The sequence below is a fragment of the Phodopus roborovskii genome, unplaced genomic scaffold, assembly GCF_943737965.1.
Source record: "Phodopus roborovskii unplaced genomic scaffold, PHOROB, whole genome shotgun sequence".
Taxonomy (NCBI): Eukaryota; Metazoa; Chordata; class Mammalia; order Rodentia; family Cricetidae; genus Phodopus; species Phodopus roborovskii.
Window position 1 is genome coordinate 37904804 of NW_026126511.1, and position 27404 is coordinate 37932207.

Consider the following 27404-nt stretch of genomic DNA (forward strand, 5'->3'; position numbering starts at 1 on the left):
ACAGCTAAGCTTGTCAGTGGTGGTGAAGCCATAGTGTGGCTGAGTCCTGAAGATAATGGTTCAACAACCACGTTCCCCTTTGCAATGTTTTATTTGAAGGCGAATGGTAGTCAAGGATAAAGAAGCTGGCAAAGTTCTCGTTTCACCACTGTCTTTGCAATAGCTCTGAAAATTCTGATGCTTATAGAAAAGCTTGGGTAGAGCAAACAAAACTTTCCACTCAAACACGCCCGTGAATCTTTCAACAATTTAATTCTAACATTAGGAACTTCAGAAGAAATTTTAACTCATCTTTTCCAAACTTACTAGATGAACAAAACCAAAAACTCTTGGCCTCATTTCCCCTACCCCAATGTAGTAGCTATTTCAAATTAAAATTTATAACATTCATTTTGTTCAGAGTATCAATCCCCTAGGAGGCCAGATCAAATTACCAGGCTGTCAAGCCTCAAGCTTTATTTCTTGTGTGGGACCCCATCTTATGTTATTATAAAGTACTGGAGTTTACTTGCTGAACTTCCAATCCAAAAGGCAATCTTGTTCTTCTAACAGACCCTGCACTCTCGAGAAGAAGCAATTGCTCTAGCAGCCAGCTTCAGGTGAGTGAATGTACATGGTTTAAAGACAAGAACCGTTCATCAACATTGTCTGGATAAGGTTAAAAGCAATAGACTCTGAAGTCAGGGTCTGTTATTGGTTCAAGGTGAACGTAAAACAGAAACACCTTTCTTGGGAACGATTCATGACTTGGGTAGTTCTCTAGTAGGCCTTCATTTTCAAATGCTTTCTGCTTTGATAGCAGAGGAACTATTTATGTATGCTATTTTGCAAGGCGTTATTATTTTAATCAATCTAATCTCAGAAATATTTGACTAAATTACTTCTGTTATTTACCATATAGACTCAAGAATTTTAACAATCAGAGAAAGTGCTTTCTCAAAAAAAAAAAAAAAAAAAAAAAAAAAAAAGACGGAAGACAATATAAACCAGAAATACTTAGCAAAAAGACACATTTAAAAATTACACTTAAAAATATGGTTGCAATTTTCACTTTCTATTCCTGAAACAAAAATCAGCCATTTATCAGTAAGTGCATTTTTCCATGGAGAAAATATTTATTAGTTTTCAAATGATCACATAATACAAATATTACACAATTAAGCATTCTAGAAAAATAACTTATATTAATGTTCATAAAATAAACACGGAAATGATATAGGATTGCATATTGTGACACGAAATTATTCTTTAAAACTCTGAAAGGAAAATGCATCAAAATTAAAAGCTTAAACAAATCAGTACACAGTAATATACAAAAAGTTTCACTTGAAATAGCTTGCAGTGCATGAGATAATGGAAATGCACTGGCATGTCTTTTGCATACTTTAAGAACAGAGCTGAAATTAATTAAAGCTTGAGATTCCGAGTTTAAATCACTTGCTGTCTTCAGTGCAGAGACAGAAGGCTAGTGGCCTCAAGCCATAAAATGGTTTCTACAGTGGTTTAAAGAATGAAGTTAAATTTCTAGGCAAATCTAATTTTCAGTTCCCCAAGTTCTTACTAAAATGTTAGGGGATTTGGTTTTTGCTTGTATATGTATTTATGCAGTATCTTATTAAGTAGGGAATACAAAACTGTAACCATTCATGGGAATTCAGAGTTCTGTGGGGAAATTTTCTGCTCAAAATTATCTTTCACATTTATTTTTAAGCATTGTACTTTAGAAAAACGACTTATAATTTGTAAGAAAAAATAGTTCTTACAGCCAAGAGTGACTAAAAGCAGATTATATTTTAGCAAATGTAGCTTTTACACTTTGAGAGCCAACTTTGAGAGTTGTTCTTATATTATTAATTCTACAATTTCTCTCCTTAATGCTTATTATAAATTAAGAGGAACTGGCAGCATCAGGTGACTTACTGCTAGCTTTCCTGAAAAGCTGTGACTGGTTTCTAGAGAGTTACTAGATAACCAAAGAAGCAAAGGTTCTGATAGCTCCTTCAAGCAGTGATCTGGATAACTAGATTTCATTCATCCCTGCAGGTTCAGTGACTCTGGATTACCACTGTTCCATACCAACTGCTCTGAGTCATTCAAGAATAGTATGCCTGGTGCAGAGGAAACCCTAACAGGCATTTACTACAGGCATTTACTACTTAGGATCACAGACCGGACTCTGCTGGTCTCCGAGATAGTTCTACAACTTTGCTGATTTGACAAATTACCATAAGAATGAGGCTCAGGACCAGCAAGAGACAGCTAAGAGTACATCCTAACATTAATGGACTCTTGAAGAGTCGGGTCCACCTTTACTTGCTAATCCCCTTTAGCACTGGGTAACAAAAGAAGAGGGGCTAGAGGGGATTCATCAAGCTTTCTATATTTTTTATGCTACTTTTTAAAGTGGGGGGGTTGCCTACTTGATTAAAATGGTTTTCAGTCCCACAAATCTTTTAAGTGAACAGATACAGAGAGAGCTGCTTTGAAAGACAAGACTCTCAAGCTTCTTCTATTTCAATCTTCAGAATACGAAATTTTCAAGGCCGTATAAAACTCCAATATGAAAAATTTACTTCATTATTTGAGCCTTTCCATTTCAGACCAAAAATAAACCAGAGTAAATCTTAAAACGTTTGTAAGAAACAAGATCAGGTGGCTGGCTCATCCTTCTGTCTTCTAGACATATTGCATGGATCCATTCACCACTGCCTTCCAAACTGCAGGTGCTGGCATGTGTGACAGATATCGTCCATGAGGGCTCTGCTAGAAGGATTCCTTTTGCTGAAGAGGTATGATGTTTTACCAGTTGAAAGAAATCTGGGCAGTTAGAGAACAAATAAACCGGTCTCCCATTATCAAGATACCTGGAGTCACAGAAGGAAGCCACCAAGGAAACAATGAAAACTTGCCAAAGCACCAACTTCACATTCTACCCACTGTAGATGGTGAGAATTGCCTGGACTCACACCCTACCCTTGGCATCAAACAAACTAAGAAACAACCATCTTAATGCCCTAGGAAAAATCTAGTCATTACTAGGGACTAGAAAACTACTTTTGAGTACATTAAATATAACTGTCAGGGACATTAAATCCTGAAATTAACACTCATTCAAATTTATTTTATTAAAGGATGAAGCCTACATTTGACAGTAAAGCCACAACAGTACTATCATTCCATCTCCTAAGAGACTTGAGTGTGAAGGCCTAACATTTGCAGTAGGAAAAGACCAAAACGTCCTCACTAACAGGGCAGGGTGACACCTGGACATTCAACTACATACATTAAGAGATCTCAGATGTCCAGATCACCCCAGGATGAAGCACAGAACTTCAGTTTCTGGACTCTAAAAAGAACTCTATCTAGTCCACTGTTACAATGAAGGCCAAAGTAGGAAATCACTGCCTTTCTTAAATGTCTGTGAAATACACAGGCATGGACCAAATCGTGTGTGCCCCAGATCAGTCACTGCTTTAATTATCTGGAGAGAAAATTCAATACATTTTACTATGTCTTTTGAATGGGCACTAGATAGTACTCTCAGAAAAAAAAAAAAAAAAAAAAAAAAAAAAAAAAAAACAGAGATCGCAGTCCCACCTGGTTCTTGTAAGAAGCCAAGGAGATTACCAACTGGATAAAATGGGCAACAGAAGGACACTCCACTCTATAAATAAACCCAAGTAAATAATGGAAAGCACCCACTTGTTTATTATCCTCTCCCACTCTCTCCAGAAGCTGGGTATTCTGTCTCCAAGGGTTCAGTGGAGAAAGTGGACCCCTGACGTCAATAGCTCTCCGTGGTCTTGTATCTGTGGCTCTAGGATCACTCCTTGCACCTCTGGTAGGAGAGAAGCACTGAAATAGAGCTGAATATAGATTTAAGAAAAAATTCTTATTAAAAAATTACATACTCCGGTCATTTGAGTTGTAATAGCTTATCCTCAGGACAAAAAGGAGCTATCTTGGGACAAACTTTCCTGAGTACCATCTTACTTTGAGTTTTAGAAGTCTGTTACCACAAATGATTAATTCCTTAGTAGCTATTAAGAAGGGACCTGTACTGATCTAAGCCATAACACACTCTGTGACAAACCACTGAACTTGAAGATCGAAGCAAAAAAAAAAAAAAAAAAATCACATATTATGATGGGAAACAAGATCATAGTTGTCTTAAAGGGACAGGGAGAAGGCATTCAACATCAGATACATCGAAAGAGCCAGTTAATTCTTCCATCAAAGAGAAGAAGATGGATTGGAAAGCAGAAACAGAATAACCATAATAACAATACTACACTTTAGGAATATCTACAAAGCTCAATTTAATTCCAGTAATTTGGAGAGAAATGATCCATACTATAGGCCAATACTAAGGCCAAAAAAAGGTTAAAATTTGAGTTTTACCAAAGTTCTGTCAATGAAAAAGATTTCTTCTTTGACCATTCACGTTTGAAATTGGAGGGCTGGATAATGTTTATAGGTAAAAGATATTTTAATTTTTTAAATGCATGATCATTTTGTTTGGAGCCAAGAGGGGCCAGGAATAATCATTAGTGGCCACAATGTAGAAATTAAAGCATCAAAGTATACCAAACAATAGATGATACTAAAGATCCTGGAAAACAGCTTTACTATATGTAGGACAGAGGTTCAAAGCACACAGCCTCTGAGCAAGGGAAAGCTGAAAGGAGAACCAGAGAGGCAGGTGTATATGTAAAGTCACAGGGATTAACAGTATTGCCTCAGGGAAAATGATGAATTATCTTTGTGGTACAGAGTGCTAAGTTCCAGTTAAATCTGAAGACTTCCCGCTAACTATGAAAGTGCCGTGTATCTCTGCTCTTTGATTAATCAGCCATAGTGTCCTACTTCTGGGACATATTATATCTTGGGTAATGAGGGGGAAAAATTCTACCAAGTTATTTCCCTCTCACACCGACTGGTTATCACAAGAGTTCCTTACCTGTTAGTGGAACGAGGGCTGGGCTCTCTCCTGCTCTCTACCAAACCAACAGGGGTTACAGTCTCAGCATTAAGGAGGTAGTAACCAACACAGTTAGTGTCTACTGCCTTCGCTTCCTTCTGGCTCTGGCAGCCAGTTTGGAAACATAACAAAGCTGAAAAGGAATGGTTACTCCATTATCTAACAACATTTAGAATGAATTTTAAAAAACCTGAAGATGAAGAGAAAGCTGAACCCTCTACTTAGGAATATATCCAACTCTGTACAAATGGGAAATAAAAACAATCTGGCCCAAGAAAAGAAAACCTGTGATGAACTTAACCATACAACCTAAAATTTCCAAATGTCAAAAGAAATGAAAAAACTTGAAAGTAACAGAGAACATGGAATTGCCACTGAGGAAAGACACATGGAACAAGCAATCACAGGCTGCTGCGGGGGGCCGAGGGGCAACACTTGGCCCTCACTTACAGTTCCCACAAGACTGGTTTTTAGACCAGTATGTTCTAAAAGGTGCTGTCCACTGTTACTGTATCAGGGCAGTAGACCTGAAACAGTAATTAAAGATGATAGGAGAAGGGTACAAGTTAGAACTAAGGTATGTGGACCATCTCAGAGGAGCGCTCTAGGTTAGGTTCTTAGAACTAAGGAGCTCCGTTTCTATGGGTAACCACCACTAGGACAGCATATCAGAGCTGCCTCTACCTCTGCAGTAAGTGCTACAGAAAAGCTGCAAAACCATGGGGCAATAACCCTCTAATTCTTCCTAACTCATGTTATTGGCTAACCCTTCCTTTGTGATGGTATTTCAATATAAATCACTGAAGATTATTTCAGAATTATACACTAATGAAATCCAAGAAAAATTTAATTGCAATCACCAAGGTAGTTTTTTTTTAAAAAATCTATTTGGCAATCATAAACAAAGGTTGAGATTTTTTCCAAATTTCCCAACTTCCCACCAATTGTCCAATAACAACCAATCCTAACACACAGCTGGGTGAAAACTGGGAAAGGTGCAGGGCCATTTTGAACACACACACACGACAATCTTTTTAAGTTTAGAATCAACTTGTTCAGCTTAACATTTGGTTAAGTTCACATCTTCAACAGGAATAGTGAGCTAACCACCTCCAAACCTTTGATGGAATCTGCACCTTCCAGAATACATGTTAAAAGCACCTTCACCACTTTAGCTTCAAAACAACCACCACCACAGAAAAGAAAACCCTAAAACCTTTCCGTTAGGTCACAAAGCAAGGTCAGTGTAACTTGGCTCAAGAAATCAGGAAATCTATAAACTTCTCAAAGTCAGATTTCATTCAGAATATTTTATTCTGTCTGCAGCATCAGAACTTCAGCACATTCTTACTCAGCAATGAGTAAACACACAGACTTTGCTAAATAAAAATTATTTTGAAATCATCAAGGGCCCTGGTATTCTCTGTGCTCCAAGTTAAAAGTTTGGACTTGATTTCAAACAGAAACATGAACAATTTCAAAATGAGGTTCTAAGTGAAGAGCATCAACGATACAGCTGACCAGAGCACTGCCTCGTCCTGCTTTCCCCAACAGAGTTCCTCTAGGAAAGTGGTTCTCCAGCTCTCTACTGCTGTGATTCTTTAATACATTCCCCGTGTTGTGCTGACCCCCAACCATATTATTTTCATTGCTACTTCATAACTGTAATTTTGCTACTATTGTGAACCATAATGTAAACATCTGATGTGCAGGATATCTGATATGCGACCCCAGTGAAAGGGTTGTTCGACCCCAAGGGGGTAGCAACCCACAGATTGAGAACCACTGCTCTGTGTGATGTTTCAAAGGGAAAAAAACTAAGTATTCTGTAAGAATAAAATGAAATCACTAGAGAATAAATGGTAACAAAACCTGCAGTGCTGTGATGTGATGTCACCACCAACAGGTTAAAAGTCACCAGTGTTCTCAGTAACTGCCTACATTTCTAAAGACAAAACCCAGTCATATACAAATCAAAAAGAAGTGCTAAGTACTATTTTATACATACTGAGCATCATATGCATTTATACATCCCATTGAAATATCTGTCAAATGAGAATATTTGTGAAATTTGCCCTCAGCACTAAATTGTTAAATAATGAGGATACATAGATAATTATCAGTTTTAAGCACTTGGCTTTGATCTTCCTACCTCTGCCTCCCTACTGCTAGGACCACACACTGTCCTCACCAGTCCAGGAGAGGGATGCTACCTTAAAGATTTGTGCCACACTAGTGACCTAAACTTAAACCTGCTTACAAATGTGCAAATTATAAAATAAGACATTATAAATGAGGCGGTAACCTGCCTTACCCACTTTCTATCACTGATTCTTGCTGGTTCAAAAGAACTTCATTTAGAAAATGAACTTCCCACAGATTCCTGTGTTCATTGGACAGTCTCCTGGTTGGCCGTCAGAACATACGTGTGTATTTTAACAAAATCATTATCTTCGTCTCTCGGGCCCCTAGAAGAGGCATTCTGCATAGGTAATTCAGTAAATGTTTTCCAAATGAAGCACAATGGCCAAGAAACAGTAAGAAAGCAAGCACTGGGCTTCCTAACATACAGGTAGACAATACATAATTCAACTTTTAGAATTCTAAAGGAAACAACTTTATCCAAAGTATCAGAGTTGAGAACAGAAGTACGGCCACACTGGGCTACCTACCAAGCCCCAAGCCAGTCGTGGTTAAATAGTCAGACCGCCTATTCAAAAGGAATCATCTACCAAACAAAACTCCCTCAATGTCTAACAAAATCCCATTATAAATGTATTTTCTCACCCTTTTGAAAGTTACCATTCAAAGTGTTACCAGGACTAAAGTCACACCACTAGATATAAATATCAAGTTTCGTTAAAAGGAAAACAAGAAATAACTAACCAAATGTGTTCTCACACCCACTAAGGCATAGGATGAAGTAAAATGGGTGAAAGAACTTCCATAAGAGAAGATATTTAAAGCAGTTAACTTGCTACAGAATCAAAGGCAAAAAGCAATAATAAAATGTTAAGTTTTATCCACCAATGTCAAAGGAAAAACAAAACACAAAATCCTTACATTTGTCAGACTCTTATAAATGAAAAAGAATTGTTTCTAGGTGGTGGCAGGGCACGCCTCTGGTCCCAGTGTTAGGTAGGAACGGGCAGGAGGATCTCTGTGAGTTCAAGGCCAGCATGGACTACATAGAGTATTCCAGGCCAGCCAATGCTATTACACAAAGAAGCACTGTCTCAATGCACTCACTTCCCCACCAGCATCAAAAACAAAACAAAAACAAACAAACAAACAAACAAAAACAATAAAAACTGACTATTTGACTCACCCAAGTTAATGGAAAGCCATTTTAGGTCTGAAGTTAGTCAACTGCAATTTTTATCATTAGCCTACCTTTTTCCTCTTCAACAGCTCCTATGTCTGCTTGTTTTTAGTACAAATTATTGGCTTTGAGGTAAAGCACCTTTTCTAATATGTTTTTTATCCTAGGACCCTGAATTATACACTCAGAAAAATGAAAGGACAGCAGAATTTACATCAACTCTTTATGAGTATATTTATCCATTTATGGCAAAAACAAAAACAAAACAAACAAAAAACCCTATTAGTTATCAATAACAACAGATGAAGATTAAAATTAAAATGCCCTGACAGCAAGGATGCCAAAGGAACTAAAACCAAAACACAGAAGTACAAGAAACAAAATACTTAATGCTGTCTCAGGTCATCGCTTCCACAATACAAAGAAAGAACCCTCCTTGATGAATGATCAAGACAACTCCAGTAGAGAAGCTGGAGAGCAAGCAGGCAGCTCCCGACCGTGGCACTGGGAACCACACACCAGCACTTCTGTGCTGCTGCCAAAACCTGTCCCATCTGACCCCAGAAGACAGCGGGAGGAAGTGAGACCTAGGTGAGTGGGTGCATCGCGGTCCATGCGTCCCAACACGGCCTGAAGCACATCTTGGAGACATGGCTACCAAGTACAACATGGTACAAAGATCAGAGAAACATTACGTCAAAGTTCAAGGCCAGCTTGTAGACTGGCTCTGATTTCCTAATTTCTAGATTTGCATAAGGCTGTGTAAGACAGAAACTGCAAGGAAAGCTGGATGGGAGATTATGAAAAGGCTGTGTACTTCTCATCCCACCTGTTTCAAAAAAAGGCTAAAAAAAAAAAAAAAGGTCCTGAGTCATTCTCACTGAACCGTAGTAAAAGTCCACATTATCAAACTGAAAGAAACTAAGGAGGCCTTCGTTTGCCTACCACTCAAGATGGGCTCCTATACAACACTGCCACAAACTAAACATGTGCAACTGATTTACTGTAACACTGTGATGAAGATCCTAGTGCCTAAGTGTTCAAAGCTTTCATAGTAGTTTCTACTTTGCAAACACTTTGCAAATAAAATCTGGATGGTAACAATTAATGTCTGAAAAGGAAAATACTGTCAAACATAATATGGCAAAAAGGACATTATTGCCATCAAACTAACAACTCCAGAAACAAGATTTAGGCCAGACGTGGTGGTGGAGTACATCTTTAATACCAGCACTCGGGAGGCAGAGGAAGGCCAACCTCTGTGAGTTCAAAGCCAGCTAGGGCTACATAGTGAGGCAGGTGTATCTCTCTGTGAGTTCAAGACCAGCCTAGTCTACAAAGTGAGAGTTCCAGAACATCCAGGACTGTTACAAAGAAAAAACATCTTGAAAAACAAACAAACAAAAAAAAAAAAAAAAAATAGAGGGGGGGATAGGAAAGGAGGGGGGTTGAGGTGTTTACATTAACCCCAGCCTTGTGAAGTTAGGCAACATCAGTCTTAGCTACATGACACCTTGTCTGAAAGACAAAGCAAAATCAAAGACAGAAAAACCAACTTTAGTTCTTACTGTGCCCACTACCAGAAAAATTCTAATCCTTCAAACTGCCAGTGATACAAGAACTCATTTTCTTTATATTTATCAAGCTAAAGATCTAGACTTCCACTAAGAAAAAAAGTGTGGTGCTGGAAAGACAGCTCAGCAGTTAACAGCACTGCCTGCTCTTCAGAAAGGACCTACCGGGTTGAGGTCCCAGCACCCACATACATGGTGGTTCAAAATCATCTGTAACTCTAGTCCCAAAAGATCCAATACTCTTCTAGCATCCCCTAGCACCAGGCGCACATACTGCGCACAGACATGCATGCAGGCAAACCCATAAACATAAAATAAACAAACTGTAAAAAGGAGGAGGGGGAGAAGAAGAAGAGGGAGAAGGGGAGGGAGGGAGGGAGGAGGGTAGGGCTGGAGCAATGACTGTGCTTATGAAGTGCACGTAGTTTTCTTGCAGAGGGCCTCACAGCACCTCCATCAGGAGTTTGCAATGCCCTTTAATTCCAGCCCCAGGGAACTGAAACTCTTGTGAACTTGGGTAGGTACTTGCACTCAAATACACACATTCACATAATTTTAAAAATAAGTGTTTTCAAAAATGAAGTTATTTGGCATGATTTGCACATTCTTGGAAGTCACTGACTTCATATTATTAGGAAGTGGTGGTATTTCTAATAAGAAAAAGAAATCCATTCTGTCCTCAAATTTTGAGTTCAGCTAATACTTTAAACTGACTCAGTTTTATGGTAGCTCAGAGGAGTCAAAGCTTCCCTTCATATTAGCATTATCTTCACAAACATCTTCACATCACTTTAAACTCTCTAAGGTCACAAAGGACTTCCAAATTTGGCATTCTTAAACCATACATGGAGGCTCAAGTCTGTAGGCTGCATCAGGTGAAACACTGCGGGAGGCCAGCCTGGACTACACAGCAAGTACCAGCTATAGTCTGAGCTATATAAACTAGTATGGCCAGGCTATAGACCAAAAGCCTGTTTTAAAACAAGCAACAAAAATAGTCAAAGTAAGAATGTGACAACCTTTCTTGTACCACTCCCTTGTACTGCACTTCTCAAATGAACACATAAGAAATGATAGATTTAATAGCCTCTTTGTTTAGTTCACACCACCATCCTATAGCATAATGAGCCAGGACATGAAGTTAATAAAATAATGCCTTGTATCTATGTGAAAATGGAAATGTTTACATTAGCTTGCTCCTTGTAACCTAATTTGGGTTTTCCTCAAGAACAAACTAGCACATACAGATTCCATTCCTAATAACTGTGAACTGTTTACAAAGGCAGGGACAGGTGAATGAGCCGAGGGTGTGTCCACGCAGTGCTTTTCCAAAGCATGTTTCCAAGCACCTGGCAAATATGCCTTTGGTACGCTCTCATGCAGCAGCAATCACACTTTTATTTCTAATATAACTGTATACCTATAAAAAGCAGGTTAGAACAAGCCAACTATTATGGTGGGACAATAAATGTAGACAGAAATGGGCTCAAAGAGATATAAAAAGCATTCAACAAAACCCCTGAGCTCTAGAACTTTCCTTCTCTCAATAGTATTACAAAAACACTCACTTTGAAAGTTTATATAGAATTTCAAAATGCAGTCCAATGAATCTGTGAACCTTCAAATGCCTGATAGTGACTCATTATCTTATTAAACCAAACTGATTAGTCCCATTCATTCTATGAGATGGTCGACCATTCCATATGGGGCTGAGGACGGAACAGATGGGCTTCAGGGCACTGTGCCCAGCTAAAACTATCTTCACAAAGTTTCAGATCGCTTCATCTGGAAAAGGATTCTACTTTGGAGTATTCAACTGCTACACGACACTGTGTTTCTCTGTGTCCTCTTCACTCCCATTAGGAAAAAAAATGGAAGGTATGTTTTGTAACAAGTTTGGCATTTATAAACTTTTCCCAAGCTCTTATCAAATATTCAGATATAGGATAGTCCTCTCAGAATGGAACTCAAAAAAAAAAAAAAAAATATCAACTCATTGCCTCATTGAATAGAATGAGGTTTTTTTTTTAACCTTTATTTTTTAATAGAAAGGAGGCATTTAATATATACCATGGAAATTAAAAGTTCTTTCAAATAAATCCTGGTGTGCAGACTATACCAAATGTCACAAAGACCAAAAATCATCTTCTCAACAGGCTGTGGGGTGTCTTAGTCCAGTAGGTAGGCTGTCTTTTTTAACTTACAATGCTACTCTGCAAAGGAACCTTACTTGGCACAATGTGGGCACCCACCATGTACACAGCTACAAAGGACCGAGTTGGGTGCATTACGCATTTATCTCCCTTACTCATCCCAAACAGCACTAGTGAATGGTCTAGTCCCCACAGAACAGGTAACGAAACGGGACTTAGAAAGCTTAGTTTACAAAAATAATTAAAAAAAAAAAAAAGAAAGAAAGAAAGGAAGGAAGGAAGGAAGGAAGCAAGCAAGCAAGCAAGCAAGCAAACAAGCAAGAAAGGTTAATTTACAAAAGTCATGCAATTAAGAGGTAGAAGCAGCAAGGTCAGACACTGGGCCTAATGTCAAAACTGATGCTACTCAGGAACTTCTACCTCATTATATGCTGACAGCACTAACAGCTTTGTTCCATCAACTAACTTGAACACAAAAGCTGTCATGCACACTATAACTGGAATAACTGAACATACACTCAACCTGGAAGCCACCAAGACCATGATGCTCTAAGCCTATGAAGATCTTAATGAGCTTACCCTCCTCCCCATATCCTTAGCATTTCTGCTCAACGCTAGACACGTATCAAGCATTCGGTATTTCTCAAACAAATACACTTCCATGGAGAGTATTGTAAAGAGCTTTCTGAACGGACAATTGCTTAAACCAGCTGGCATCATTTTTACTTCCCATGGGTGGATCTCCAAATGGAGGTGATGAAAGAAAGTCCCCCCGGATAGTGAACTGCACCAAGCTGTTCCACAATTACCAATCATCACACCTGCTTCTTCCTCGTCCACCCTCTACAATGGTTGTTTGTTCATGTCCTAGTCACATGCTGAACCTCTAACTCAGACTGGTATTTAAATACTAACGGTGTTCAAGTTCCATATTCAAAAGCTCAAATACAACACAACTTGGCTCTGTTAGGCCAGACTCTACCTCCTAAAAGCTTTTGTTTTTACATATTGGATCTATTTATAATAAGCCACTGTGAAGCCTCATGGGCTTAGACTCCATGTGCAACTAAGAAAAAAAGTCCGATATAGGCCATAGCTCCCACAAAATTAAATCATTAAAACATTCTGGTGCAACTGCTGGTGGAGACAGCCGGTCTGAACGCAGTCCTCGTGCAGAGGTGAACCGAGTAGCTGCTGTGGCCCTCCCACTAGTGGCAGTGGGGACTGGGGACAAAGGTAAGACACTATCAGGGCTTCACCAAACCACCCCAAAACCTCCAGCTGTCACTTTCCAATGTTCATTCATGAAAATGAACAAATGTAACTTATGCAAAACTTTTAAGTAACAGATGCCAAATACAACCTCTCCAACAACAAAAATAAAATTCACCTTTCAACATAAAGGAGCAAAATGATAAATTCTACTTTTCAACTGTGTATTAATCACTTGCAGAAATTAGCACTTCTGTAGATTCCAGTAACAAACACTTGATATGAATATAAGCTGCAACAACTCAAAATTTAAAGACCTGAGACATAACATGCTGTTATGACTCAATTAATTAGAACGAGGTTCCTGTGTTTAAAATATTTTAATGTAACTAATGCCAAGCTTAAGGAAAATACCACAAGCTTATCACTAAGCTTGTCCGTGGCATAAAACTCTCACTGGACATGGTGGCACCCACCTTTGATGCTCGCACTTGGGCAGCAGAGGCAGACATATCTCTGACTTTAAAGCCAGCCTGGTTACAAATATCCCAGTTTGTACAAAGGTTCACACCCTACTTCAGAGAGTAACTGATGAGTGTATGAAGGAAGGTAACAGTAAAAACAGCAGCGTGACCATCAGCCAGAGTGGCGTGTCATGGGAAAACCTATTAAAAGTGTTAGAGAAAAGCTTTGGGTCACCGGTGGCTCAGCACACCTGGGCTGTGGAACTACCACAACAATACCAAGGAGTGTGTCACCTCACATATTTCCCTATCTTTGTGCCCAAAGGACACTACGTGAAGAAACATGCAACAACATTCAAGGCAAAATATTCACTTAGCAGCATATTTTAAAAACTGTATTTACTAAGCAACCTTCATCATATACCATCTTTTTACAGTAAATTTTAAAATAGGACTATATTCAACAAAAAGAAACTATAACTATCAAAAAAAAATTATCCAGACAGCACAATGAAGAAAATGAAACTAACATTAAACAGAAAACTTCCTCATAACAAAGGTAACTGGAGTCTTCATGTCTTTAAGATTAAAGCGTGAGACAGCATCTGAAAGATTTTTCACTAGCCAGTCTTTTCAACATAGCAAATCACAGAAGAGAAAAACCTGAGTAGCCCCTACTTTATCAAAATATTTTTATTAGTCAATAATTCTACTGTGATAGCGGAGGATGGATCACATGTTGCAGAAGTGTGACGGTTCCACTTGAAGTTTAGAATGACCATGGAATGAAATCTTAAGGCAGAAAGGAGTTTCTAGAACAGACAGAGGGGAAGGCCCACTCAAAGAGTTTGGATCTTGGAGAATAGCCAGGAAAGTGAGCTGAGCAGCACCAATCATACCCACCCACACACCCTCAACTGTTTATCAGTTATTTTGCTGCAGCCTTTAGAAAGGAAAGTGAAAGTCCAACCTCTGAAACCAGAATTCCACATTTAAATCCCAAATCTCACCTATCAGGTAGGTGACCTTGAATAAAGTGCTTCATCTCTCTGTTCTCAGTTTCCTCAACTGTAAAATGGGAATAATAATGGTACTTGACAAGAAACATGCTCTGAGAATTATGTTACCACCTTAATGCTCAGAACAACTTGGTCCAGCAGTACTGACTCTCAACTATTCTAACACCAGAGTCTGGCCAAGCCAGCGGCACCCATCACATAGCAGAAACACCATGTCTCACTTTAGACCACATAAGTGAACCTGCCTGTTAAATCTCCATGAAGCTTGAACAGAAAAACTACCAAGTACAAGACAGGACTGAGTCCCAATAGTGTAATTCAGATTAAAATTCATATGAAAATAACCTTATTACTAACAGTACTAAGATATACTGTGATCCCGTGATCATTTTAAAGGCAAATATCAATTTAACTGTATGTGTACACTGTCAAAGCACTCCTAAATAGGCGAATGTATCTACATACTAAGGAAGTTTAATGACAAAAAAGAATGAGCTATGAGAATTAAGTCTTATCAACAATGAACAATGTCAATTTGTAAGTCACTCATCAAACTCTACTCAGGCATCAGATATTTCTGCAAAAATAATCTGAGGGCCCTGGGAAAAAGTTTAAGCCATCACTTCATCTGCCTCAAGCACATAAAGCTCTGAGTTACTATGCTCTGTAGCTCCATGGATGAGCAAAGCCATGCCCTGCTATATGACCTAACTCGAATCCTTTATGAAACAAAGGTACAGTAAGTCTCCCAGTCAACACAAAATGGTTCTACGGCAGGCAACCAGGTTGACCACTGACAGGTTCACAGAGATAATAGGAAATTCCTTCACTAGACTTGAAGCTAGCCTCTGGTGACTACTATACTACGCCATTTTCCCTTCTGGTGGTGGTGGTGGTAGCTGTGGTGGTTTGTTAATATTATCATTATTTCTGCTTTCCTATTTTGGGTAAACAGGAAGCTGATAATAACCACAAGTGAAACAGATCACAGAAATTGTAAACACATGGTCACTAAACTGGTTAACAGAAAACTCTCAAGGGTATCGAGGGACACTCTACAAGCCTGTTCTGAACAGCTGACTGCATCAAAGGAGTCCAAGATAATACCTGGGTATTTCAGAACCATTTTATGGAAAATAGCTATTCCATTCAAAAGCAGGAAAAAAAAAATACTCATCATCCATTTAGGAAATAAGTGGAGACATTGTTATTTCATTGGAGTTAGAGAATTCTTAATGGCATAAGCTTAAGTGAATACAAAATAAAACCCAATGCTTGTTTAGAAAATAAATAGCCAACTCACAAGCAGCAAAAAGTAAACCAAGTCTCAATCATATCCATTAAGGGAGAAACTGATGTCACATGATAACCTATAAAAAACAAATTCTATTCTCTTAAAGGATACATTTCATTTGTCCTTATGCCACTGTAATAGATTTTCTTCATTGAATAGACTTTTACCATTTCTGTAAACACTGTGATAGGTTTCAGATACTAGTAAATTCGAAACATCCCTATTTGTAGAGGTTAAATTCATCACATAATCCCAGAAACTAACAAATTATAACAAGCATTATAAACAAAACAACAAGGTGCTTTCAGTCAGTTTTAACAACCTAAATTTAAATTGGTATGCCAGAGGTCTCTCAAAAAGCCAGGTGTAGTGGTACATACCTGTAATCCTAGGACTCCAGAGGCTGAAGCGGAGAACCACAAATTCAAGGCCAGCTTGGGCTACGTAGCTGGTTCAAAGTTGGCCTAGGCTACACAGCAAGACCTTGTCTCAAAACAAGAAAAAAGAAAAAAGAAAAAAGATAATTAAAGTTTAAGGAATGGTTAGGGAGATGACCGTGGGCATGTTTATGTTCAAGAACAGTGCATGCAAATGCCCAGAGAAGGAAGAATGGACGACAGGTGAGACAGTTTCCGAGAGGTAAGTGTCATTAGGACTTCAGGAAGTAGGGGACAATGCAAGTCTGTCGGCCCGGCTCAGTGGGAACCCTTGCCGGGCATGCCGAAGGCTCTGGGCTCTGTGCCCGGCACTGAAAGAAGAGAGAGTTTACTTTCCCCTTGTATCTGCTTCTCGTCTGCCAAGAACAGCGAGCCCTTGCCACATGCTTCCACCACCAAGCACATGGGGCTGAGCAACCAAGGACAAAACCTTCTGAAACCAGGAGCCAAAAGAAACCTTTCCTAGGGGAATGGGAGCCTGATAGGAGGCCAGGAGTGAGCGGAGACGGAGGGATTACCTTACACTAAGTGGGGAGGCTTTAAGGGGATCTGAACAAGAGAGTTACATAATTGATTGCCCCATTAGGACCATCATTCACAGCAACACAGTACCAGAGAAAGGCAGGCCGCGTGCAGAAGACCACGGGAGAAAGCTACTGCATGCAGTACTTTTTAAGTGAAGGCTGTTTAACCTTGGACTAGAATTGTGCCAGCAGAGAAAGGATGGGAGATAAAGAGAAATCTTACGTGCAGAACATAAAATTTTGTGAGGAAAAAAGGACATAGGAAGAACGTGGTTCTTAGTGTCTGAAGAAGTGATTCATCAAAATGAAGACAACTACAGAGGACAATTGGAGGGGTCTGGGAGACTGACAGGGTTAGTAGACACAGCAGCTCATGCCTGTGATCCAAGCATTCTGGAGGCTGAAGCAGGGCAATGGTCTCTCCTCAAGCCTGAAGCCTGCCAGTACTACACAGCAGGAACTGATCTCAAAACGAAGGCCAGGTCAGAACTAGAAAGGCTGGCAGAGCTGACACTAACAGACCGCAAGAGAAGAATCTCAGAGACAACACAGAATGACGAGGAAAGTGGGAAACCAAACAAAACACAACAACAACCAGAAGGGTGTCTCAGATAGCTAGAGTGCTTCAGGGGGAAGCTAAGAGAGTCAGCAGAAGGGGTCAAAGACAGCTTTCTGGTCAAGGAAAGGTCAAAGGAAGAAATGTTGGCAAGAAAAGGTATTTCTGTATGTGAGATCATAAACCATCACTTTACAAAATTCATCAAGAAGCTTTATTTCTTTTTTCCTTCTCCTCTACCTTCCTTGTAATGAGCCATCAAAATATGTGGGAGCTATGTGTGGTAGGCCTGACCAGGAATCCCAGCATCTGGAAGGCTGAGGCAGGAGAACTGCCACAAGTTAGAGGTTAGCCTCTGCTACATAAGGAAACTGTGTCTCAAAAATCAAAAACAAAAACCAAGCAAGCACATATTCTACTATGCTATCCAGCCTTGACAGTGACAATCAGACCAAGTACACCAAGGCCTTGACAGTGACAATCAAACCTAGCAGAAGGGTGTGACTGTAGCTATAGACCAGATCTTTTCAGTTTCCTATTTTAAATTTAAATTTCTAAATAAGAGATCACATCCACTCTTTTGCTATTAAAATAAAATGTTAAGGCCCTACCTCAAATAAGTAAAAGGAAAGTTATAAAGACATAAGCCCATAAAATACAGGCCATGAAAAGACAATAGTAACACAAATCTGGAAGCTAGAAAGCAGATGGTTGAGTGACAAATGACTTAGCAAACAGTAAAAACAATCAAATCTTCGGCAAACAGCAGAGAAGCCAAGAACAAACCCAATTTAAACTTCACAAAGTCCCAAAGACCCAGGAACTGGCGGCACCACACACAGCCACTGTGAGGACAGAGGCTCTGAAGACAGGCTTCACCAGCCCTCCAGTCAGGCTCCTCACCCGAGACTAGCCAGCCCAAGTCTGCCATCTGAGGAGGGGCTGGGAGAGCCCAAGACTGAGGGAGTGAAGCACAGAAGAAGGCAACAGGAGAATGAAAACAGGATGAATGGAGACCAGTTTTGGGGATCCCAAGACTTGCAAGACTTCTCATTCCCCCTCCCTCTCCCCTCCCTCTCGCCCTTGTTGACAAGCCTTTACATCTAGCCACAAATCAGAAGAACCTTCTTACAAGGAGCTCATCAACTAAAGGGCAATACAAAGACATCAAGACCTCGGCCATCCAGCCCAGTCAGGCCAATGGCTCACAAGCTTTAATGAGAATCTGTAACCAGTATTTCCATCGCTTACTCTCCCACACAACTGCCAACTATGTAAAGGAATATAACATGAATGATAAAGAATCCAGGCAAAAAAGAAAATGAAACCTGGAGGGAAAAATGCACAGAAAGAAAACTGTTCAAAAAAAGCTACAAATGAAGACACATGAGCTGGAGGATGGCAAGTTCAAGGCCAGCCTGGAATACGTTAAGAGAAACCCTGTCTTACAAAACACCCAAATCTAATGTGTTCGCAGAGCCAAGAGAAAGCACTGTTATTATTAAACTGGGGCAATGCACTGCTAACAAGAAGCAAAGATCAACAAAAAGCTCATGGAAATTGTAAGAAAAAGTACAAGGAGAAAGAGGAAAACCAAGGAAATCAGATCAGTCAAGGAGGCCCATTATGCAAGTAAGTGTGAGGAGGAGGGGAAAATGTTTGGGATGTAGCTCATTGGCACAGTGTTTGCCAAGGCCACATGAGGCCCTGAGTTCAGTCTCACCATCACAAACTTTCCTAGCTGCAACAACACACACCAAAAGCTCATGAATAAAAGCAGATTCCACCCCATTTCTCTCCCAACCACACACACATGAAATCCATGTAAAATTTGAAACAATAGAAGCAAGTCTTAAAAGCTTTAATGGATTTTTAAAATGACAGAGAGAGGAGGAAAGCAAATACAAATCAATACAGCTTAAGAAACCCAAATATCTACAGGATTCTCAAAGGCAATATGGAAGCTAGGAAGTGGTGTCTCAGTAGAGTTGCAAGAGAACCCAATTTACAACCTATCAAAGAATCAACTGAGTGTAAAGGTAAGCGGACACCATTTAAACATAGCAAGTAAATCAAGAACGAAGTCAACACTGGCTGTGGAAAATGAAGATGTACCACTAGGGGAAGTGAAGGGGGGTCCTAGAGTAACCGATGAGCAGCAAGTCTAGGCGACTGCCCAGAATAGAGGCCAGAGTGATACTAGGCTTCCTCAGAAATTAATTAATCTTATTAATATCCTGAGGTGATGCTAAGAGGCAGGTGATACAGAAAATTAGTGATAAAAGAGGAACCATAATATAGGGTGTGCTGGGGACAATAAACTCCAGCCACCTCACCCCAAGCCAAGTTCCCCACTAAGTGGAACTCCAATGATCTAAGTGGCTCTCTAGTCTGCTTGCACTGAAGTACAAGCAGAACCTGGAAATCACCAGAGAGCTGAGGAAGGACTCCATCAAGGTGGGGACCAGCAGAGGTAACCTGGAGAAGAGAGAGTGAGCAGATAAAGGAATTCTGAGAGCAGGACCCACCTCTTTCAATATATTAATAGCTGGGGACTGAGAGGGGAGCAAGGGTATGGTACTGTGGTGGACGAAGAAAGGAATATTATTTTACAATGATTAAAGAGTGACCAGCAGGGCAGATTCAGTTCATCCAAGAAATTTAAAAACACAAGCAAAAACAAAGTGAGGATTGTTTTATTAATAAACTTAGGTGCACAGTGAGTTAAGTTCTGGGAGTTTTCTAAGTTCACTTAGTTTATATAACAACTCTGTGAGAAATGCTATTGCCTTCACTGTTTTCAAATGAGGAAGTTGAGGCATAAGCAAATTAAAAAGCCCAAAGTTACATGAAAGGAGGGGACAGAAAAGACAGGCTGAGTTGTTGCCTGTCCAGTAGAAAGCCTGGTGTGTCAAAGAGGAATCACCTACAACAGATTAGAGGAGGTTCAAGAAAGGAAGCCTGGGAAGGAAGAAGGCACCAAGTATACTCTTTGATCCTGTAAAAAATAAATACTTTAGGTTAGGTGTGATGGTGCACACCTCTAGCCCCAGGACTCACAAGGCAGAAGCAGGCTGAAGTCTGTTGAGTTCAAGGCCAGTCAAGGCTACAGAGCAAGACCCTGTCTCAAAACAAAAACCTTTTAAAGGGCATTTGGTATCTTGCATTATTTTAACCAATACGTCCTACCATTGTCAGTAGATAAGTAAAACAAGTATTGTTCCCTTTTTTTGTAGGAGGACACTCATTTCCAGGCTGGGGAGATGACTCATTCTGTGGGGTGCTTGCTACAGATACACAGCCCATGAACCTGAGCATGGATCCCGGAACCCACATAAAAGCCTGGGGCAGAGGCACAGGCTCTACGTTCTCAGGCCTGGGCAAGTGGAAGCAGGTGTAGCCCTGAAGCTCACTGGCTAGCCAGTCCAGCCAACAGAGTGAGCTTCAGCTCAGTGAGAGACCCTGTCACGAAAAATGAGGTGGACACAATTGAGGCGGAGAGACCTGGAGCTGACCTGACTTCCATATTCACATGCACACATGCAACACACAAAAATAATCATGAAAACAGAACACACTCATTCCTGTGTAACACAGAACAAACACTCATTAGAAGGTTAATGCCATGTCACCTTAAGGAGAAGGAAGCTAGCAAAGTCACACTGCTCATTTGAATTTGTTAGATGAATTCTAGCACCTGCATCTCTAACAGTGTGCTTAAGATGACAGAATGAATTGTATCATGATAGGAAAAACAAGAAGATCTGTCCAATAAGTTTGTTTAAAAAAAAAAAAAAAACAAAACAAAAAACAACTTAAGTTCCTCCCCTAGTGGGAAAGACTGGTAAACATAATTATCACCAAATACACAGTACAAATAGAGGGACAGTAAATGTGCTAAGGAAACACCCCCTGGGGAAGAAAAATCTTTCAGAGGGAACATCTGAGCTTTGCCTAGAAACAAGAGAATGGAATTTCACGTAATACTTTGCTACTAAGCACAAAACATTAGAGTAAGATAACTGTATCGTCCCATTCCTATAAAGGTTCAAGTTCACATTAAAGGCTGAGACATCGATTTCTTAATAATGAAATGATCTTTAAAACTGTAAGTCACATAATCTCAATACCTTGATCCTTATTTGTAATGTTTATGGCCTCCAAGTTTTACAGGTGACAAGTGGGCAACTAAAAGCACTTTTGATGTATACTAAGCAAGCATTTACATCTAAAGAGCTACAGTCCTATTGTACTATGGTATCTTCTGCCACCAAAAATTTCTGCTAACATACTTCGTGGGTCATAAAATTAAATGAGGACACAACCCTTTCTTCCAAAGGAGATCAGATCTATGGTGACAAAGTCTGGAAGACGAAAGCGACAGAGACTAGCATGGAGGAAGGGTAAAACAGTGGTGCTTATCCTTTTCTCTCATAGGTTTTTCCCTATTTATCTCCCAAGGGCAAATCTCAATGGTTTTCCTGAACCAAACTACATTGAGATAATAATATAATCTGCCATAAAACACAATTGAAATAGACCTCACTGGTTGGTCTTGCATGTGCCGTATCGGCTGACTTAGCCCTCAGTGAACTTGAAGGAGAAAGGTGTGTCCAGTTTTGATGACTTAACTGTGATGTCAAAGAACACAAATTTACTGTATTCATTCTTGTGCTTTCCCAGAACATAACTCTCCACCACAGGCATCTAACCTACCTCTATCTCAGCTACTCTCTTGTCTAAATGGAAAGTGGTTCTGCAATATCTCAAACTGGGACTCAGGCTACACATAAAAACTAGTGTGACAGCTAGTCTTTGAAAGGACTGCCATCCTACCTACCAGGAAGAAGAAAACAAAGTCCTCCCAGGAGCCCTCAACTGTAATTAAGAAAACCTTCACAGGTTTGTAATCAGTGTGTGGTTTTCATTTCTCTCTGTCACCTGTCTTACACTGCCCTTAAGTTAGCATCTATATTATACTATTTTGACAGAACTTCATTCGGTTCATACCCTTTTGATCAGGAAACAGAAGTTAGGGTAAATAATTCCTTAAATTGAAATTACAGGTGAGGAACAAAATGATAAAGATAAAATTAGAAGCTGAATTAGAAATCTATCTTGTAAAATAGTTTTGTATAAGGATAAGAACTACGCTTAGTAACAAAATTTAAGTACATGACTACCAAAAATAAACTGAGAAAGTATTTTCACCTGTTTCAATATCATAACCTTTACATCTTTTTAAATGACTTAGAATAAAATCATGAAATTTTCACTGAAACATTTGCCTTCTTTTCTTTCGATAAAATTATTTTGCAACATTCTCAGTTTTTCCAAAGTAAACCCACAAATACACATATAGAATATAAACGCTTCAACTGGAATGGTGAAAATTCAATGTCAAAAATCTCCAACAGATACTAAAATAATTAACTATTTTAACTACTTTTTCAAAATTCCACAGTGAAAAAGAAGTCTTTTTACAACTACTACACTTCTATCACTGTAAACATTGCAAACTTGCAAAAAAAAGGAATATTCCTTTAAAAAAAAAAACTAATATTAAAGCAATGTAGAAACACTGAGTTCACAGCTTTTCTAGGCAGCCTCACTCACTAAGTGTGATTACTGTAAGTGGGAAGAAAAATGCTGGCTTAATACTGACATAACTTTTACCTGTGTTTGGGTGAGAGTACAAACAGGTGGGGCAGATTAGCCTGTTAAAATCAGCCCTTTAAGACTGATTTCACTCTTTAAAATGGCTACCACCTTCATCTACTATCAAAAGAAAAACTGTACAGCATCACTCACTACCAAGGATAAATCTAGATATTTCTGACCTTGAAAAACATGCCTTAAAAGACTTTTGTTCGGGTAAAGTAACCATTAAATTAAGTTTACAAAAGCTGGTCACTAAGAGTGTGAGGACAACCTATATCAACCAGATTAGGTCATCTTTCCCACAGTGCCCTGGGAGGACAAGCAGGTAACAGTATCTTCCACAGCCTAAGATGAAGCCCTACTAGAACAGAAAAGGGCTGTATGGCAGGAACAAACGTGGGAACCACAACCCCCGACAAGAAATGATCTACAAAGATTTTAGTAGCTCAGAAGAATAGCTTAACTATTTCGTGGGGTAACAAAATATAAGCTGCTTTTCATAAATTATCTACCTTCTTCTCAGAGGCATTTTAAGAGAAAAATCTACCTGGCAGCCCAGAGCCTATCTGTTATATATGTTTGCACTTTGGAACTATCGTGAACATTATTTTTATAACCTATTCTACTTCCCACCCACTCCGAAGTCATTAACACTCTTACTCTGGAAAACTTACCATGAATATGCACTTTTCACATGCAAACGAAAAGCTAGGATGCTTCAGACTTAACTGTGCCCACACACATGCCCACTAAAGTGACTGCCTGGACTGCTCAGTGTCCACAGAAGCACACGATCTTACCTCTCGTCCTCGCCATCCACCAGGGGTGTTGTCAACGGTAGCACCTTCAACGGGAAGAGAGAAGCAGAGGCTGCTAGGCTGCTGCTACTCCCATCTGAAACCGCTGACATTCCCCCACTGTCACCACTGATAGTCTGAGGTAAGCCGACTACGGAGGGCTCCGCTGGGCGCCTGGGGTCTTCCATTTGGCTTCCAATTGCCTGAGCTAATGATTGTGTAGAGAACTGAGTAGAACTTAGTGGTATCTGCTGTGCCAAAGGCAAATTTATGTTAGTGGCTAGCAAGGGAGATTGACTAACACTTTGAACCAAACTGCCATTTTGGGTAGCCGGGGGTTGTGCTATATTCTGTTGTGGAACTAAGTTTGGTGGGGCAGAAGGCATTCCAGAAGGACCGGCTGAACTAACCTGACTTGTAACAGAAATACTACTAGCAGAGGGCAAAGGACTACCTGTGGGCAACTGCTGGGAAACAACTCCTTGAACCACTGTCTCTACTCCCTGCGGCTGGGGAGGCACAGTTAACAAGGTACTCTGGGGTGCGATAACCAATTGTTGAGGAAGGCTTGAAGCACTAGTTTGAACTCCCTGATGAATAATCCCAGTTGGAGCAGGTAGAACTACTTGTGAAGATGGAGGAGCACCTTGCTGGATAACTGAAGGTGTAACTTGGGTAGATGGCTGCTGGACTGCAGAGGGCACGTTTGCTTGTTGAGCGATATTTGCAATTTGACTGCCAGTTGGTACAGCAGACACTGCTGTTTGAGCCTGGCCAATGGGCTGCCCAGACGCCGCTGCAGGTTGTGCTTGTACTGCTGTGGGCTGCACTGGCAGCTGGATCCCCTGCGGCTGGACCACGGGGATCACTGACGTTCCTGCTCCTGCAGAACTGGACTGTCCAGAGGGCATCGCTGCTGCTTGAAGAATTGGCTGCTGCTGTACATACTCTGAAGTAGGATTTTGAGTCATCGACTGGCCATGGCCTGGAGCTATCTGTGTAGAAACCACTGGCTGCTGTTGCCCATACTGTAACTGCTGGGGTGGTGCCCCTGGAAGAGGAGTTTGCACAGGAGGAGCTGTCTGAGAATACGGCAGCTGGGGTTGAGCCAAACTGGAAATGGAAGGCTGTTGACCTACTGCTGACGTTACACCAACCACGTTGACGGGGGAAGGCTGGATGCTGGCGGCTGCGCCCATGGTGGCCTGCAGAGGGACAGGTTGAAGACCCGGCTTCTGCTGAAAGCTCAATTCTTGAGGCTGTATTTGGACTTGTGACATCTGTGACTGGGAAATACTCTGTGGTATACTAACTGCTGCAATACTCTGTGGACCAGGGCTACTGAAATCTATCTGCTGGAGGGTCACACCTTGAAGAGCTGGTGGTGGCGGTGGTGGCTGCGGCTGCTGCTGCACCACCACAGCAGGGGCTCCCATCTCTCCACTTCCCACACTCTCTGTGTAGTGGCTCAGTGTGCTGACGCTACTGCTCACTGAACTCCCACTAGTGCTCTCCCTCTCCGAAGACACCTCCGTGGGGGGCTGTTTCACACTCTCCACCACTTTATTTATCGCCACGCCTTCTGTAGCCGGCAGGGCACTTTCTTTCTCATAGAACTCAGTGCAAGTCCATCTACCTTTTTTAAAGGGCTCAGAAGTAGAGTCTAACTTCACAACTCTGAACCTGGACGTGTTAACTGTTGGTTGCTGCTGCTGCTGCTGTGGCTGCTGACTTGAAACCACTCCCACAGTGATACCTGCAGCTGCATTAAGGACACTGTTAGCAACAGGAGAGGAAGAAACCGTACCATTGCCCATGCCACTCAAGACATTCACATTAACACCACTGGTAACTCCGGGCCCAACACTTACACTAGCAGCATTAGGAATGTTGCTTGCACTTGTATTAGCGTTACCATGCACGCTGCTTGCCACATTAGGACTGAAACTACCCACAGCAGCAATGTTAACATTACTCGTTGCATTCGCGCCAGTAACCGAATTTATACCTATGCTGCCTGGAGTACTTGGAGCACGGATGTTAGTCATCACAGATGCAGGCAAGCCACTCGATGATACAGCAGAAGTGGGTGCAACTGGCAAACCACCATCGGAACTTCCAGTTGTACAGAGTTTTCTGGACACTGGGCTCGAGGGTGGGCCTCCAGGGATGGGCGGACTGGCCACAGCAGCATGGGATGAATGGTGGTGTCCATGGTGAAGGTGGTGCCCATGTTGAAGGTGATGATGGTGATGGAGGTGGTGTGGATGAGCATTCCCATTGATCACAACGTTCTGTTGTGGGAGGTGAGGCAAATGAGACTGAGGAAGATGGGGCTGGTTAGGAGAGACTGCCCCGGGTGTCTCAGCTTCCTGGAAGTTATTCAGAGTCTCTTCTGAGGAGCTGCGTTCAGGCTCACCCAAGTCAGTGGCCCTGGAAAGTGACACATCAAGGATCTCGGAAGAAGACAGGTCTTCCGTGTGGGACTCATCCAGATCATCGTAGCTCTCGGTGTCCTCTGCAATGCTGTTGTTAGAGCTGATGCTGGCAGAGATCTGAGCAGGAGTAACGCTAGTTATCTGGAAGCCACTTTTCTTTTTCATCTGAGTTCCGCCCGGCGCAAGAGGCTGTGCCTGCAGCTGAGCCTGCGAGAGGAGGTTCAGGCTTTGTGGAGGCGGAGGCTGTGGTCCCTGTGTGGAAGATGCAGCAGGAGGCGGCGGCTGGAGCAGCGAAGGAGGAGGAAAATCCTCAGAAGATGGAGCAGCACTACTGACGCCGGTACCTGCTGCATTGAGAGCAGAGGCGCTGCCACCACCACTGCCCCTTCGAGGGAACATTGCCGGGTGCGCCATCTTCCTAGCACTAATGTCTGCAGCGGCGGCCGCCGCGGCAGCGGAGTCCGGCGGCTGGTGCATTGTGCTGGGTACCGGGGGGCGGAGGAGGCGAGTGCAATTTCCTTCTGCACCGTAATCTTTGTATGGAGAAGCCGGAGAGAACAGGACCTGAAGCTCCGCCCGACGCGATTCTTCCTCCTCCTCCTCTGCCGAAGGCACCGGCTGCTCCTGCCTTCGAGGGCTAGCTTCGAGAAGGGAGGATGAACCGGGTGAACCAGGTGGCTGGGGAACCGAAGGGGGACCCCTTCAGTCCTTCGCCATTCACTTTCCCCTCCAGTCACACACCCCCCTTTATATTCCGCTTCACGTGGGGTGCGGGGCGGGAGGGAGGGGAGCCCAGGAGGGGGCGGGGAGGCGAGGAGAAGCGAGAAATGCCCACCTTCTTTGGCCAACTCCGGAGCCAGCTCAGCCCCCTCCTCCCGCGGCGGCGGCCACTGCAAAGCCCCGCCGCTCGCCCTGCACCGAGGCAGCGCGGAGCGAGCGGTCGCCCGGCCCTCGCCACCCCCGGCGCCGCGG

General features: G+C 41.5%; 1 protein-coding gene across 2 annotated transcripts; it reads right to left on the reverse strand.

Moving 5' to 3' along the window:
- Positions 1–1091: 1091 nt before the first annotated feature.
- LOC127230164 (TSC22 domain family protein 1) lies at positions 1092–27404 on the reverse strand. Of its 2 annotated transcripts, XM_051195354.1 has the most exons (5): positions 27268–27404; positions 23998–27073; positions 4961–5114; positions 3703–3866; positions 1092–2817 (listed from the first exon to the last, which is right to left on the reverse strand). In XM_051195354.1, the coding sequence occupies exons 2-3, from the start codon at positions 26907–26909 to the stop codon at positions 5054–5056; spliced, it is 2973 nt and encodes a 990-aa protein (XP_051051311.1). In that variant the 5' UTR covers positions 26910–27073; positions 27268–27404; the 3' UTR covers positions 1092–2817; positions 3703–3866; positions 4961–5053. The 2 variants fall into 2 exon arrangements, with proteins under 2 accessions (XP_051051311.1, XP_051051312.1); XM_051195355.1 differs by lacking the exon at positions 4961–5114 and having other exon boundaries at positions 1092–2864.